The sequence below is a fragment of the Paroedura picta genome, chromosome 6, assembly GCF_049243985.1.
Source record: "Paroedura picta isolate Pp20150507F chromosome 6, Ppicta_v3.0, whole genome shotgun sequence".
In the NCBI taxonomy this organism is placed as follows: Eukaryota; Metazoa; Chordata; class Lepidosauria; order Squamata; family Gekkonidae; genus Paroedura; species Paroedura picta.
In genome coordinates, this window is record NC_135374.1 from 22,749,913 (window position 1) to 22,767,514 (window position 17,602).

The following is a 17,602-nucleotide window of genomic DNA, read 5'->3' on the forward strand; positions in this document are numbered from 1 at the left end:
TGGTCAGTTTGGGTTTAATTTCTGAGAAAGAACACTTGCATAATTTTATGGTTGGGGGTCACCATGACATGAGGAACTGTATTAAAGGGTCGCGGCATCAAGAAGGTTGAGAACCACTGGACTAGATGGAACATTGGTCAAATCAAGCAGGGCTCATCTTAGGTTCTGAGGTATACCTCTATCTGTATGTGGCAGGCCAGTCACGTGATACATGCCCTGAACCAAATGTGTTTGCACCATGTGCACAGGGCACAAAGTTCCCTTTGAGAATGTATAGTATGAACTTTGTTTTGGGGGAGACGGCTGGGTTCCAGACAAAAAAAGAGTGGCCTCCCTCAGCGTTATTTGCTCTGGCAAACCCGACAGGGCTACTCTTCCCACGTTACGTTTTCTCGTGGGGAATTGAGGAGCGCGCCTCTCCAGCTTTGAAAGTCAGACGAGAAAAGTCCCTGTTTTCTGGTGCAAGACTTTGGAAAGCTATAGACGTGCCTTAGCGGGCTGCCGCTCTTCCCCGCCCCCCTCTCCTCCTTCCTCAGGCTATTGATCCGTCTTCCCGGCTCTCCGTCGCGGCGAGAGGCAGAGAATCAAAAGCTCCCCATTCAGGGAGACAGAGGCGGGTGGGAGGGCAGCCGATCCCGAGGACGCATGCGCGCCGGGGGATGGTGTAGGGTGCCTATAACAACACAGAAAGCAAGTCCAGCAAGGAGCAGAGAAGGGAGCCCGGCAGTTGCGCCTCTGGCCAGGAGAGCCGCCCCCGCTGGCTCCCCGAAGGCGCGCGGGGCGGAACCAGCAGCGGCCGAGAGGGGAAACTCCAGGCGGGAGAGGAAAGGAGAGATTCCCCTCGTGCCTCTGCCCCGGCTGGGCGCTTCGCGCGCGGGAGGGAGCCGCTGGCCGGCAGGGCTCGGGGGCTTCGGCTGAGCCGGACTGGCGCCTCTCGGAGAGGCCACCTGACCCGCTCCGCTGCCGGGGACGACGACGAGGAGAAGGAGAAGGAGGCGGCGGACTGGCGGCCGAGGCGACTGGAAAGTGCGGCGCACGCGGCGAGAGAGCCCCTTCCCCCGCCTGAGCCCGGGCTCGCCCTCCTCCCGTGCCCCTCGCTGCCCAGGAGGGGGTTATGGTGCCCGGAGTCCCTCGCTCCGTCCCGCCTGCCCGGGCCGTCCGCCGTCCGCCGCGCTCCTGCCTCGCCTGCCCGCTCGCCTGCCCGCCCTTTCGCTCCGGACTCCTGAGGAGGGCAGCCCCGCGCGGGACTCCGGGGCGCCGCCGGTCCAAGACTTCGCAGCAGCGCGGCGGCCCGGCTTCGGAGGCCGGCGTCCTCGGGGCTCGTCCGTGGGATTAAGGCCGTCGCTGCGTCTTGGCCCCGCGGCGAAGGGGGCGCGGGCATCTTCGGAAAGCGCCGGACTTCCACATCCACGCGTGGCTCGCACCCTCCACGGGGCCGGGGTCGCTCGGCGCGCCGTGCCCAAGTGGGTGGGCGTCCCCGCCTAGCCAGGAGCCCGACCGAGGGAGCCCTTCTTCTCCCCAGGAGCAGCAGGCGTCGGGAGCAGCCAGGGCGACCCTCGCGGTTTGGACGTGACCCTCTTAGACGTGGCCTCCCTCCCCCCCGAGCCTGCGAACACGCCTGGGCATTAGTGAGGACGCAGCCACGCTCGAGGTCTCCCGCTTCCCTCCTCTTCGCCGGACAGCCGCAGGAGAAGCGCGCCCGGCCGCCCGGAGACCTGCGCCCCCGAGCGGGGCCACAGTTTGGGCGCCGGGCACTGCCGCCGCCCCCTAGCGGTGCCATGTGGAGGGGGCGCTGTTGCCTGCGGCGGGCGTCGCGGGGCGAGGGGCGGTTGCTGCTGCTGCTGCTGCTGCTGCTTCTGGGGCTGGCGGCGAGGACGCGGGCGAGCGGCGAATACTGCCACGGCTGGCTGGACGGAGCCGTCTGGCGGGACGGTTTCCAGTGCCCGGAGCACTTCGACGACGGCGACGCCACCATTTGCTGCGGCACCTGCGCCCTCCGCTACTGCTGCTCCCGAGCCGAGGCCCGGCTGGACCAGGGCGTGTGCGACAACGACCGGCAGCAGGGGGGAGCGGAGCACGGCCGGCCGGATAAGGACATTCCCGACGGCGCAGCAGGTAGGCGCCTGGATTGCCTCGCCTGATGCCAAGGCCCGGGGCCGCGTGGGCGTGCGGCGCCTGCGGCTCAGTTGCGCGCCAGAGAAAGAAGCGCTGCGCAAGCAACGACGGCAGGGCTGGCTTTCGCCTTTAGGCTTGCGCATACTTCCCCCGTGTACTTAGCAGCCCCTTCTGCCTCCCAGGTTCACCTACTTAGTTAGAAGCCCTACAGGGACTGGCTACCAGGTGAAAGCAGTGAGGCCTGAACTGGGCCACTTAGGGATAATTGTATAGCACTACTACAATTTTTACACCAGCCTTGGAAGGTAGACTTTTATTATTACCCCCATGTTTCGCAGGAGACTTGAACCTGGGAAGCAGTGTCTAAGGCCTGGTGGACATCGCTTTTGAACTGGGTACCATGTTGCTACTCGAACCTGGATAGCCTAGGCTAGCCTGACCTTGCCAGACCTCGGGAGCTAAACAGGATTGGCCCTGACTAGTATTTGGGTGGGAGACCCCTCCAGGAAACACCGGGGTCACTGAGTGAACTTCTGTGGTAGAGTGGGGATTTGAACTCAAGTCTCCCAGGTTCTAGTCTGATAGTCTAACCCAGGGATAGTCAAACTGCGGCCCTCCAGGTGTCCATGGACTACAATTCCCATGAGCCCCTGCCAGCATTTGCTCATGGGAATTGTAGTCTATGGACACCTGGAGGGCTGCAGTTTGACTACCCCTGGTGTAACCACTACACCACACTGGTTCTCTTTCTATTGACAGACCTGAAGTTGTGAGAAACAGTGTTTGGAGCTGCTTGTGGCACAGAAGAATCCAGTGAGGTTGAGTCTGCCATCAAAATGAAAACAAAGTTTGATTATTTAAATATATTTTGACCAGAATAGCCCAGGCTAACCCAATGTTATCAGAACAGCAAAGCTAAGCAGAGTCTATCCTGACTAATATTTGGATGGGAGACCTCCATGGGATACCAGGGTCATGACATGGAAGCAGGTAATACCAAGCCACCTCTTGTGTCTTGAAAACCCTACAGCAGTGGTCCCCAACCTTTTTATCACTGGGGACCGGTCAACGCTTGATAATTTTACTGAGGCCCAGGGGGGGTAGTCTTTTTACAAGGGACGTCACTGCCGCCTGAGCCCCTGCTCCGCTTGCTTTCCCGCTGGCACCCCTGACTTCCCACTGCCCGCTGGGGGGCGCTGCCAGCAGCAGCTGCGCAATGCCACACCGAGGGGGAGCCCCAGCCATGGCGGCCACTGGAGAGCACCAAAAGTGAGCCGGCGGCAGAGTGGCAGGGCAGCCCCCGAGGCAGCAGCCGGGGAGGAGGACGAGGAGGAGCTGTGACCCGGTAGCGACTGATCCATGGGATCCCCGGACCGGGGGTTGGGGACCACTGCCCTACAGGATTGCCCTAAATCAGCTGTGACTTGGTGCCCAAAAGACAAAACCCATACTGCTAATTCTTTTAGCCGCTCATTAACTTATGAGGTAGCTGCCACTGCCTCCTTGCTGCCTTGCAGTGACCTGGGCAGCATAACTTTAAAATGGGAGCCCAGTGTTAGTCAGTATAGGCCTTTAATTCAGATTATAAATGGGGGGATGAGTAAGTGGCCTATGGGGCCCATGACTCATATGAAAGTTGTTGATTCATTATAAAAAGCAGACTTTGGTAAAATCCACATGGTCTGCATATTAGCCAGTGAAAGTAAGTATCTACTGTCTTCTTCTTCCCTTCCCCCTGCCTCCCCTCCATAGACCAACAGAAGCTTGAAGCAAAATCACAAATGTGTAGTAAATAACTTGGAAAACAAAACTTTGTGGGAGGGTGGCTAGAGTTTTCTGTTAGGGCCCTGGAGATGGGGGTTCAAATTCCTATTTGTGTCTGACCAAGGGAGTTTTGTCTCTGAAAATTTGTGCCCCTACAATCTTGTTAAAGCTTCTTGTTGAGCCTCTTGTGGCGCAGAGTGGTAAGGCAGCAGACATGCAGTCTGAAAGCTCTGCCCATGAGGCTGGGAGTTCAATCCCAGCAGCCGGCTCAAGGTTGACTCAGCCTTCCATCCTCCCGAGGTGGGTAAAATGAGTACCCAGCTTGCTGGGGGGTAAGCGGTAATGACTGGGGAAGGCACTGGCAAACCACCCCATATTGAGTCTGCTGTGAAAACGCTGGAGGGCGTCACCCCAAGGGTCAGACATGACCCAATGCTTGCACAGGAGATACCTTTACAAGTCTTGTTGGCCTTCAGGGGGCTGCTGGATTCCTGGCACTGCCTAGGTGAGCTTGGGCCAGCCACATTCTTCCAGCCTCACAGGGTAGTTGTGAGGATAAAAGAGAAGGGATTGTTCCATTTAGTCCCCCGAGCTCTGAGGACTAAAGGCAGGATAAAAATGTCATAGCTGTTGAGGTACCCTTCAAAGCCATTGATATTGGACTTAGAGACAGTTTGCTTGAAACAGAGGCTTCCGCGAAAACCAAACCCAGTAGACAAAAATAAGCAGTGTGTAGCTAACTAGATTTGTTTGTGTTTAACTTTGAATTTACGGAAATGGCATTTGCAGTGGTTGGATCCCAGCTGAAATTTCTGTGCGTGGAAGTGCTGCTTCTCAGCCTCCCTCCCAACTGTAGCCTGAAACCCCACCCTGAAAAGCAGCTTCTGGGGCACAGTAGCAGCATTGGGTGTGTGTGTGTGTGTGTGTGTGTTGGAGAGCTGTGATGGGAGGCTGGAAAATGGGTGAAAATTGTCCTCACTTGCCAATGTGGATTTTTGAGAGGATCTAGCAGTGTTTTTCTACCATCCATGAGAGGTGTGCAGCCAAAAAAAAACCCTATTTTCCTAAAAACTGTTATAGAAAGTGCCTTCTATTGTGTGTTTGTGTGTGTTTGTGTTTTAAGTGCTGTCAAGTTGTCTCTTGACTAAGGGCACCTAGTCTACATTTAGCGGTGTCTCTCTGCTGATTCCAAAGAGTAGGCAGTTATTTGTGTCGCCAGGAAATAAAACCGTCTTGCAGACATTGTTAGGGTCTCCTGTTCCCGTATGGTAAGAATGGCCAGCAGCAAGAATTACATGTGTTAAGCACTGTCACTTCTGACTTCTCGCAGTCCTATGAATGAACAACCTCCAGAATATCATTAACAGCCTTGCTCAGGTATTACAATCCAGGGGCTGTGGCTTCCTTTGATGGTGTCAATCTACCTCATGTCGGGTCTTCCTCTTTTCCTGCTGCCTTCCCCTTTTCTTGTCTTCTGATGATGTGACCAAAGTGCAATAGCCTCAGTTGAGTCATTTTAGCTTCTAAGGAGTCATAGAATCATAGAGTTGGAAGGGACCTCAAGGGTCATCTAGTCCAACCCCCTGCACTGTGCATGACATTCACAACTACCTTCCCACCCACAGTGACCCCAGTTCCATGCCCAGATGATGCCCGCCCACCAAACCAGAATCCCTGGCCAGTAGCCCCTGAGTCTCCTATTACTTGATTATAACATATACAAATGTACAAAGTTGCCTTATGCCGAATCAAACTGCAGTCCGTGTAGCTGAGCCTCACCCACCTCGTCTGGCGGCAAATCTCCAGAGTTTCAGACACAGAAAGGTCTTTCCCCCTCAAACTAGCTACTGGCAGTCATTTGACTGGAGATGCCAGGGATCTTCTGCATTCAAAGCATGTGGTCTGCCACTGAGTTGTGGGGCCTCCCCTGTTTTGTGGGGGGAGGAGTGATGAAGAAGTAGGTGGAGTTTGATTGGGATGCCCTTTCCTTTCAGGTAAACAGAAAGCCCCACCTCCCCCCCCCACTCCCCATGCAGTATAGCCTGCCTCCTTTTCTGAGATTGTACATGTGCACATGTAGCTATGACTGATCTGGTGAGCTTGGCAGTCACGTCCTAGTCAGACACCTTTCAGAGCTTCCCTTTCCACAACATCCTGGCAAAAGCTCTGTTTAGTGTTTCAATGCTGTGAGCTCATTATCCTTTTATTCCATCACTTTTGTAACCAAATGATCTCTGCCACAATTACAGAAGGTGGCACTTAAGCTAGAGCAGTAGTTCTCAACCTGGGGGTCGGGACCCCTTTGGGGGTTGAACGACCCTTTCACTGGAGTCGTAAAAGGGCAAGCAGCTTGGCGGGGGGGGGGGGGGCACCATCCACACAACAGCCTTGCTGGGTAGATTGAGATAGAGCAGCGGAAAAGAGCGAGATCGGCATGGTGGGACAAGAGGCAGAACTGAACTGAGAAACCCCGGAAAAAAATACCAATGTATATACAGTCATGAACAATGGATCTTCATGCCATTGGTCAGTTTCAGTTTAATTTCTATGGAAGAACACTTGCATAATGTTATGGTTGGGGGTCACCACAACATGAGGAAGTGTATTAAAGGGTCGCGGCACTAGGAAGGTTGAGAACATCTGAGCTAGAACCATCCCCAAACACCATCAACTGTGGATAATTTGGATGCCTGCAGACAGCCACGTGTTGCTTGGCTTCATGAGGTCCGGAAGTTAAAAACTCATCAAAACATCTTATTTATTTATTTAGATTTAGATAAAAAAAACCAATTTAGATAGAATAGATATTTATGTCCCATTTTTCTCCCCTGTGGAAACCCACACAAAGCAGGTAACAGCATTGCTCTGCAGGTCCCATTTTAGCCTCACAACAACAGTCCTTTGAAGCAAGGCAGTGGGAACGTAGGAAGTTCTCCACCAGGTTCTCTGGGTTCTCCCAAAACTTATCCTGGGAGTTTGTGAAGTAACTCAACATGTTTATTAACAAATTATAGTTCTTGAGGCCCTCACGGCAACTAGAGGCATCTTAACAACTCCTCCTGTACCTCACTGGGAGACAGATGAACTCTCTTCTATATGTCTTAATTAACAGCATCAGTTTTTGTGTATCCTCATTACCACAAAAGAGTAGTAGGAGAGACTGACTAGCCCAAGATCGCTGTTTAGTCATCTAATTATATGTTAAGGGCATAATTTTATCTCATCCGTACCCTGTTTTTCTTCCCAATGGGGACCTAAAGTAGCTTACATTATTCTCCTCTTCTCCATTTTACCCTCACAACAACCCAGTGAGGTAGGTTAGGCTGACAAGAGTGTGGCTGCTCCAAGGTAACAATTGAGCATCTGTGACACAACTGGGGGTTCAAACCCGGGTCTCTTGGATACTAGTCCAGAACTCTTAACCACTCTGCCACCCAGTCTTATAATCCAGCTGTAGTTGGGTCTGTCTGAGACCCTAAGAAGAGCCCTGCTGGATCAGAACAGTGGTCCATCTAGTCCAGCACCTTGTGTCACACAGTGGCCGACCAGTTCCTCCGAAGGACCAACAACAGGGCAAAGAGGCTGAGGCCTTCCCCTGAGGTAGCCTCCTGGCACTGGCATTTAGAGGCTCAGTCTAATATATTTTTATTCTGCCTTTCCTCCACAGAGCTCCAGGAATATGCATGGCTTGCTCTCATTTTATTTTATCCTCATAACAACCCTGTGCTCTGATTGACAGGCCCTGACTCACCCAGCAAGTTTCTTGGCAGAGTCTGTATCTGAACCCAGGTCTCTCTCAGATTATAGCCCAGTTCTCAGACCATGGCATCCCTCTGGTTCAGTAGTTAGCATTTGATGTCACAATGAAATAAAAGACATATACAAGGTTAAGCACTTTTGACACTGATGAACGTAAAAGGGAGCCAGCATGGTGTGGTGGTTAAGAGCAGCGGCCTTTAATCTGGAGACCCCGTTTTGATCTCCCACTCCTCCACATGCAGCCATCTGGGTGACCGTGAGCCAGTTGCAGTTCTCTCCGAGCTCTCTCAGCCCCACAGGGTGTCTGTTGTGGGGAGAGGAAGGGAAGGCGATGGAAAGCCATTTTGAGACATCTTTGGGTAGTGAAAACCCGACTCTTCTTCTTCGGGATGGTTCTACCATGCCTGTACTTCACACATGAAAACTATTTTCATGGATTATGACAGCAGTTAAGAATTTTAAATGAAATTCGTTAAATCGGTGTCTGTAGTCCCTCTTTCTCTATGGAACTGGATGTTTTTGAGCACGGATAAAGTGACAAGGCTATGGTATTCCCAGTTGCAATGTATGGCTGCGAAAGTTGGACCATAAGGAAGGCCGAGCGTCAAAGAATTGAGGCTTTTGAACTCTGGCACTGGAGAAGACTCTTGCGAGTCCCTTGGACTGCAAGGCGAACAAACCGGTCAGTCCTAGAGGAGATCAGCCCTGACTGCTCCTTAGAAGGCCAGATCCTGAAGATGAAACTCAAATACTTTGGCCACCTCATGAGAAGGAAGGACTCCCTGGAGAAGAGCCTAATGCTGGGAGCGATTGAGGGCAAAAGAAGAAGGGGACGACAGAGAATGAGGTGGCTGGATGGAGTCACTGAAGCAGTCAGTGCAAACTTAAATGGACTCCGGGGAATGGTAGAGGACAGGAAGGCCTGGAGGACCATTGCCCGTGATGGGTCGGACATGACTTCGCACCTAACAACAATAACAACAAAGTGACAAATGTACCTATCATAGTATGCATGCTTGGGCCATTGATTCTGAGCTGGCTAAGTGCACTTCCCTAGCCCAGATGCCCCAGGCTAGCCTGATTGCAGATCTCAGAAGCTAATCGTTTGGATGGGAGATCACCAAGAAATTCCAGGCTTGCTGTGCAGAGGGAGGCAATGGCAAACTCCCCGCTCCGAAAGTCCTCTGCTTTCCTTGAAAACCCTACTGTGTCGCCCTCAGTTGAGTGTCATTCGATAGGACTTGAGATACATCTCTGCTGGACTGTGGCTAGTAAACTGCATTTACATTGATGGTTTTTATGCATGTGGGATTTTGATGACACCCCGCCACACACTCTGAGAAAACTGCTCTGGCCAGCAGGAATATCAGGGCTCTCTCAGCCCCACCCACCTCACAGGGTGTCTGTTGTGGGGAGAGGAAAGGGAAGGTGAATGTAAGCCGCTTTGAGACTCCTTTGGGTAGAGAAAAGAGGCTTATAAGAACCAACTCTTCTTCTTCTTCAGTAATATTAGGGCTCTCTCAGCATCCCCTCCCTCATAGGGTGTCTGTTGTGGGGAGAGGAAAGGGAAGGCGATCGTAAGCCGCTTTAAGACTCCTTCAGGTAGAGAAAAGTGGCATATAAGAACCAGCTCTTCTTCTTCACACACACTGTTTCTAGCCAAAGAGTGACTATTCTGTTTGTGGTACTGGGGCCACCTTTGTTACAGGCTCTGTGGATTTGTGGTCCTTCTAGGCAAGAGCATGGGGTCTGGATATAACATAGTCATACTTGTGTTTGCTTCTCTAATGCTGCACAGGTTCCTGCTTTCTGGTTCAAACTCAGTCCAGCATACAACTTGAGGCCTTCTAATGTATTGACATGGCCATTCTGCTCAGAGTATCTGAAACCTTTCTCCAAGGAAAAGCCGATGTAATTGGGAGAGAAAGGTGCCTTAGGCCAGGGATAGTCAACCTGTGGTCCTCCAGATGTTCATGGATTACAATTCCCATGAGCCTCTGCCAGCATTTGCTGGCAGGAGCTCATGGGAATTGTAGTCCATGAACATCTGGAGGACCACAGGTTGACTATCCCTGCCTTGGGCTGTACAGAGGCTTCAAATTTTGCTGAGCAGAATCTTGGGATACAGGCTGTCAAACCACTGCCTCAAAACTGGCTCATAGATTCCGAGGGATTTCTGCACAAAAGGGTCTCAGTTCAGTGCTCCTTTGCTCTAGAGGCAAAGGCATGTTTAAATTAATTTAATGTGGGTCATTTATATTAAGCCTTGTAAATAAAAGGACATTTTATTACAGTACAGTATCGCTTTATTAAATTGTTTCTAGGATGGCTTTCTGTAAAGTGGTGACTTGGATGTTACGTACTAGAACATACCTAAGCAGAATTATACCAGAATTCAAAAGACTTCTGAGATATGTATAATAGGGGAGAGGGGCTTCTTGGAAATTCATTGCTGTTCTAGGATTAAACAGGTATGCTCCTTCTAAACAAGCTTGATATTCTGCTTGATATGCACAATTGCCCCAATCCAGGGAGGTTTTTGGGTTGCTGTGCATACAGATCCGGTTCTGTGGGATGCCCATATCCAGCAGTTGAGGATGTGCGTGCCATTCTCCATGTGCAATAAGAAACTTTGCATGCAGCATCCAATACTTGACCAGTGCAGGCCAGGTGTGGATCACTCCAGACATCTGTGACATTCTCCTGCTGGCAGTATCAATGAAGATGTATCTTCCCAAGCATCTTAGAATACAGATGATAACATTTAGGATCATCCCTCTGAGGCTAAGAGTCATGGAAAACTGGTTTCTGCCAGGTTGTGATGAAGTTATGCCTGAGGGTCAGCTGGGAAGCAGTGGGGCGCCATTCATTAAGGAGCTGTACTTTGCACAACTTAGGGGTTAAGAGCGGCAGCTTTCAAGCTGGCGAGCCGGGCTTGATTCCCCGCTCCTCCACATGCAGCCAGCTGGATGATCTTGATCTCGATACAGGCCTGATAGTGCTGTTCAGACCAAGCAGTCCTGCCAGAGCTCTCTCAGCTCCACCTACCTCACAGGGGGCCTGTTGTGGGGAGAGGAAGAGAAGCCGATTGTAGGCTGCTTTGAGACTCCTTCGGGTAGATAAAAGTGGTGTATTAAAACCAACTCTTCTTCTTCCTCTACATCAAGTAAGAACCTGGACTCACCTTAATCCTTTTTCCAGGTCAGAGATTCATAGGGCTGCCAGGCCTCTCACTAAATTTAAAAACAGCCAGCTTCTTTGCTGTGGCTTCACTTCCAGGGGAAACCCAGAAGTCACTTTGGGTAGCTGTAAGCCAGGGGTAGTCAAACTGCGGCCCTCCAGATGTCCATGGACTACAATTCACATGAGCCCCTGTCAGCGAACGTTGGCAGGGACTCATGGGAATTGTAGTCCATCTGGAGGGCCGCAATTTGACTAATCCTGCTCTAGGCTTACCATACTGTTTCTGACAGTTCCTAGAACTACCTGATATCATTTCTGGATTTTCCTGGAAATGATGTCATGGCACAGATGATATGTCCCCACCTTTGATGCTCCTACCAGTTGCCAGACATAGCCTGGAAACCCTTGAGGATGAACAGTCATATCCTTGATCTGCTGTCAAGGAGGCATTTTATAGTGTTCAAAACCCTTTGAATGTACTAGCCAATAATCTTTACAGTACTTTCTAAGGCCAGTACTATTCCCTCCATTAAAGATGTGAGTTAGAAGCTCAGGAAAAGAGGGAATGTCACATAGACCCACTTTTTGCTGAGTAAGACTTTCAAGGTCTTTCAAGGTCAGTGTTGTCTAATGTCTACTCTGTCTGGATCTCAGCCTTTGCCATTATTTACTACCTGATGATCTTTTTAGCTGGAGATGCCGGGGATTAATCTTCTACATGGGAAGTTGGTGGTCTGCCCCAGAGACACAACCCCTGGATAGTTTGCCCGCAGTGTCATAATGGCCTTGTGACAGGGGCAGGATTTGAACTGGGACAGCTCTCTTTGATTTGATAACTCTGTTTCATACCATCTATTGTCTGACCTCCATTTCACGTATCCCTGGACAGGTCCCAGTAAGTGTATTGCCAAAGAGGGTGTTGTTTGGATGGAAAGGCAGCATAGAAATGTTTTAAATAAATTAAATAAAGGAAGCTCTCAGTGTGATTTGAATTCTCATCGGGCAGCAGGAAAAGGGATGGGGGCAGAGATGCACTTCAGGTAGATCTGTCCTTGTTTGGAGAAAGGAATAAAATGTCTCTGAAATGGGAAAATGAGACGTCCTGCTTATATAATTAGAATTTTGATGAAAAGGGGAGAAACGAGGTACTCGTGTCCATGTGGGTGCCTGCAATTTGATTCAGAAGTTCGTTCAGACTTTACGAACGTTCCTATTGCAGTTACGCCTTTTCAGCATTGATTTTTGCATCCATCCAATTAAAAAAAAATACTAATGAGAAAAACTCGGAGAAGCAGCCATTTTCCTAAAAAAGAAAAAAATACCCCTAAGTAAGGCGCCGCTTCATTCTACTGTCTAACCTACCTGTCGCTATACCATAAATAAATAAACCGCACCGCCTCTTAATCATGTGCTTATGTAACTGGATTTCAAGGGTAAACTTCAGTCTTTTGACATCTCTTTGGGGAAGCCTCGATAGATATCCGGCATTTGGCCTGCTGTTTGTGAATCCTGAGCTCACCAGTACTAGCCTGAAGTGATGTTATAATTAGAGCTGGTTTACTCCTGAAAAACATACGCGCTGCAGAGCGTGCATTAATTTCACTGATGCTCGGAACAAGGCTTGTGCAAGTCCCCCATCGAAACTGGCAGAACTTGGGCGACAGCCGTGCGTGGGGGCCTGCCTAAAGAGCAGGAAGTTGAGGGCACTTCATCCTGTAGCCTTTTCTTGACCGTCTCCTTGTCTGGCTGATGCAGTGCTGTTCTCTTGCTGCCGCTTCGTGATAAAGAAATAGAGTCTTTGCCTTGTGGTCAAGAAGAGCCTCGTAGCCCAGTTAGAAATACGGTACGAACACTTCTGAATGTTGATGCCTCCAGTGTTGCTTAGTTATATTTTTGTTCCATACCCCGGCAAGCCTTATTTCCACACCACGAACTTGTCAAAAAGCAAGTTCCCCCCCTATTAAATGTTAGAAGAAAAGCAGCTAGGAAAGTGCGTACTTGTAAAAATGTTCTCTTCCATTTCGGTTCATGCATAGGCACGAACGCTGGGCTTTTTAAAAAAAAGAGGCGCAAGGCTCATCACATTGCTTTGAAAGGCGTATTTTTGCAGCGGGGGTGTCTTGACGTTCTGTTTTCTGTTGGCAGTGCCCATCTACGTGCCGTTCCTGATCGTCGGCTCTGTCTTCGTTGCGTTCATCATCCTGGGCTCCCTGGTTGCAGCTTGTTGCTGCCGATGCCTGCGGCCCAAGCAGGAGCCGCAGCAGAGCAGAGCTCCTGGAGGGAGCCGGATGATGGAGACCATTCCCATGATCCCGAGTGCCAGCACCTCCAGAGGGTCCTCCTCGCGTCAGTCAAGTACTGCTGCCAGCTCCAGTTCCAGCGCCAACTCAGGGGCCAGGGGTCCCCCTACCAGGTCACAAACCAACTGCTGCTTACCGGAAGGGACCATGAATAACGTCTACGTCAACATGCCTACGAATTTCTCAGTCCTGAACTGCCAGCAGGCGACACAGATAGTGCCGCACCAAGGACAGTATTTGCACCCGCAGTACGTAGGGTATGCCGTGCAACATGACTCCCTACCCCCTGTCCCGCCTTTTTTGGACGGTCTGCAAGGCGGATACAGGCCAATTCAGTCTCCTTATCCCCACAGCAATAGTGAACAGAAGATGTACCCAGCAGTGACTGTATAACTTTTTTTTTTTTTAGGGGCGCGGGGGGGGGGAAATAAACCACAGAAGCAAAAAATATCTATTGCCGTGGCAGACTGTGAGCAGACAAGAAACGCTGCTGGGATGAAATTTGTTGAACGTCATCATTTGTAAATAATTTTGAATGGCTTGTGCATGCCGGACTGTGTTTATAAAAGTTTTTTTGTTTATTTGCCGAAAAAGGAGAACACCCTGTATGAACAAAGTTTGAGTCCAGTTTTATTCAAGCTATAAGTTTTTGTGTGCAAGCTCTCTTCGTCAAATACAGCGAAACAGAAGTTCCTCAACCATTAAATATGGTGGGTGTGGGGAGGGGGGCAGGGGGAGGTTAATTACCATGAAGGGTTTATTAGAGTCAAGATGCATAAGAAACTGGGCAATTATAGATCTGAGGGTGATTAGATGCCTCAGCCAATAAGTGTCCCTTAGGTGCAGGGCAGAGGAATTTGCCCAGATATATAAAAGGTTTTGTTACTCTGTACAAGCTAAGTGTTTTAAATGCTGCTTTTCTTACCCTCCACCCTCATCCTCTGAGCACACGTCATATTTGCTGTGCTGACAATCACAGTGATGAATAAAGGCAAGTCCTTATGAGTTACAGAGTCCTTGGAGCTTAATATGAAATTACTATATTTTACGGTGAATAATTTCCTCTGTAGAAAATGTGCAAACAATTTCATTTCCAGAGGGACCTGAAATCATCCAACTTTTGGGGGTCTTTCATCCATCGGCTGAGATTCGAAGAGTTTGCCACCTTCCCCTTTTTATTCTTTCAATTGCTCTACCTGCTCTTGAAAGTCCTCTTAGAGAGATTAGTCAAGTGGCAAAAAGGAATGTTACAAGTCCTGAAGCCTCCTTGGTTTCTGCCGAGGAAGTTCGTCGGGAACTTCTAACATCTTACAAAAGTGTTGCTTACCTCAACAGTTTTCAGATCAGGGGCGGAAAAGGTTTTGTTCCAGACCGAAATTGCTACAGAAACTATGGTTTTGGCTTTTGGTCCTGCACGTTTCAAGTCTGATTGCATTTGCAGACAAAGTTTGCAGGGGCTACGGCAGTCTTCAAAACACACTTGCTTTATAGTTTAGCTTCAGTGGCATGCGATGGATTGCATCCAAGCGTGTCTCCAGCAGGACCCCACTTTCTGATTAAATGGCAAATGAAGACGAAATCCAGGCCCAGGTGATGTGGGCCACAGAAAGTGGCACTGCTCTTACTGCCCATCTGTATCTGTGCGCGTGTGAAGTCAGTCCAAATAGGTGAATATGGAACGGCTTGCACAGTTATAATGGTACAACTGTAAAAGGATTTCTTTAAAGGGTGCTACAAATAAATAGCAACATCCGTAAATGCCTCGGGGAGGGGAATGGCAGACAGCAACATCTTTGTAGCTTTCCACTGTAAAAATTACTTCATTGACAAATAAACTCTGCATAGGCTTTGGAGAAGTTAAAATATTCTAGGTGAATTAGCATGACCTGAAAGGATGTTATTGCAATAATCGTGAAGGATTCTGTCAGTCATCAGCTAAAGTTCTGGGAGATGTTCAAAAAAGAGCTGGAAAGTCTGCCAAAGTATTTGCATCCATTTTATGCTTTGGGAGCCTGGTACTTGTAAGGCTGTAATCCTTTGCAAGATGTATGTAGGTGTAAGCTGCATGGAATACAGTGGGGCTTTCTTCTGGGTAAACATGCATGAGCTTGTGCTGCCAGATTTGCTTCCATGTTTAAAAGCAGCAATAAATGAAACATTCAATATGTTTCTGCTTACAAAAGCCAGACATGTGTTGACACTGTGCTGTGTCCATTGGCTTTAAAAAGTTTTTTTTAATGGGCACAAGTTTTAAAAAGTCACAAAAGGGGGTGGGGAAAGCTTCTTAACCAATGAAATAAGAATATGAGTAGACAGATAGTCAGTATTCCTGTCCAAAGAACTGTGTACCCAGTTGGTTCTCCTTTAGAGCTTTTGCATGTATTGCACCCTGTAAACATTTGCTGCATCAAAAGCACCTGTCTGATGACTTCCCTCCACAAAGTACTACATTGGAAAAATGAGGGGCTCGTTTGCAGCTGCCTTACCATGTTAGAATAGCAAAGACATTTGTGGTTTCCAGACAGCCTTAAAGTTCCAGTTCTGTTTCCCTTCATTATTCCCCCCCACCAATTTCACACAGCTTTATTAACCATCCCTCGCTGTCCTACATTTTCCAACATTTTTCTTCCTGTTCTTTCTGAAACCTGTTCTCCCCGTGTTTCAGCAAGAGTAGGGGGGGAACTGACTGCAAAGGATTGCTAGCGATGCTGTGTGTGTGTTGGTAACAAAGGGAATTGGCACATTAAAGATGCCAGAAAACACTTATATCTCACCTTTGGGAGATACTGCTGAAAACCTCATGTGGGGCTAAGGATGTGTCTCTCTGGGTGTGTCTGGCTTGAAATGCTTCTGTGGATTCTCAGCAGCTGACTTGATTAGCCCCACTGTTTCTGGGATACTGCAGTTAGCTTTTTTTCTAACTGTGAATGAAGTTAGCCATCTTGTCTTTTCTTTCCCAGAGTTCCAAGTTCCACTGCACAAGCCCCTTTACTTGCGTGAAGAATCAGGTGACTCTCTTTGTTTACTGGTTTATGACTAAGTTAAATTGAAACTATTTAGAAATTAATTTACAACAGATGGGGAATATGCTGTTTATTGTAATTCTTTTTTTAAAAAAAAACCCGTTTGTGACATGTGATGTTTTATATGTCTTGTAATGTTTGGCATAATTTTTTAAGGACAAAATTCTTAAAGGGCACTTGAGTAGGTGATTCTTACAAGTGAAGGCGAAAGGTCTTTTGTTTCATAATAAATATTTTATGGCGTGATTTTTGTTCTCCAATTTAGTTGATGGTTTGTCATTTCTCATTTGTTTGGCGATTCTTAAAGATACACATGTATGGGGCACGATCCAGCCAGAGTTCAGCATTGTGAAATCCCATTGATTTCTTTAGTATTTACTTCAATTTCCCATCAGTGGAAATTATTAAGACAGGGTTATTTTACAACATTAGATGAATTCATGAATAAATGTTTAGGGGGGGGGGGCTTCTGTATGATAAATCTGTAGGCATATATTTCAACAGAGTAGTTTTTGTTATCTGTATTAGTTAAGCAGCACCTGCCAAAATGCCCTCTTCTACAAAACTCTTAGAAAGTACTGGAGTCCTGTCTTTGCATCAGATTTATCAGTGGTGGTTAGCCATTGTAGCTAAGTGGAAATTCCTGTTGCCCACACTGGGGATCTCCAGAATTTAGTAGGTGAAATTAGTGAGTTAGTTGGAGACTTAGTGAAAGGCGGGTAACTACAGGATCTCCACCTATGTATTCTGAGTTATACCCTTAAGAAAAATAAAACATTCTGGAGCAACTGGAAAGTTGTTTTTTAAATGCAAACACAGACACACAAACTCAAAATACATTCTCTCACGAAATTAACTAAGGAAAAGCAGGGCTGAACAGGAATAGTTTTGAGGAAGTAAGGGAAGCAATAGTTACCATCATAATGTAGAATCAGAATCATAGAGTTGGAAGGGACTTCCAGGGTCATCTAGTGACTGCATTTGCTGGCAGGGGCTCATGGGAATTGTAGTCCATGAACATCTGGAGGACCACAGGTTGACTACCCCTCCCTGCACAATGCAGGAACTCAAAACTACCTGCCCACCCACTCACAATCTGCCTAAGTTCACAGAATCAGCATTTCTGTGAGATGGTTATCTAGCCTCTGCTTAAAAACTTACCAAGAAGGAGACTGCACCTCCTCATGAGGAAGCCTGTTCCACTGAGGAACCACTCTAACTGCCAGGAACTTCTTCTGGATGTTTAGCCAAAAATTCTTTTGAATTAATTTCTGCCCCTTGGTTCTGGTCTGACCCTCTGGGTCAAGAGAATACAACTGTGCTCCATCTTCTATATGACAGCCCTTCAAATATTTGAAGATGTCTATCGTATCACCTCTTAATCATCTTTACCTCAGGCTAAACAGACCAAGCTCTGCCAACCTTTCCTCATATGAATTGGTCTCCAAACCCCTCACC

At 48.6% G+C, this 17,602-nt stretch overlaps 1 protein-coding gene across 1 annotated transcript; it reads left to right on the plus strand.

The window, feature by feature from the left end:
* The first annotated feature begins 534 nt into the window (after positions 1–534).
* SHISA2 (shisa family member 2) lies at positions 535–16,390 on the plus strand. The gene is made up of 2 exons (XM_077341742.1): positions 535–2,115; positions 12,967–16,390. Exons 1-2 carry the CDS (start codon positions 1,779–1,781, stop codon positions 13,512–13,514), a joined length of 885 nt encoding a protein of 294 aa, XP_077197857.1. The 5' UTR covers positions 535–1,778; the 3' UTR covers positions 13,515–16,390.
* Positions 16,391–17,602: the final 1,212 nt, after the last annotated feature.

What these genes read in the sequence shown, in the direction of transcription:
- SHISA2 (XM_077341742.1), top strand. Translation starts at nt 1,779, where the DNA reads ATGTGGAGGGGGCGCTGTTGCCTGCGGCGGGCGTCGCGGGGCGAGGGG. An exon ending in CATTCCCGACGGCGCAGCAG is followed by an intron (nt 2,116 to 12,966) that starts GTAGGCGCCTGG and finishes TTCTGTTGGCAG; the next exon opens with TGCCCATCTACGTGCCGTTC.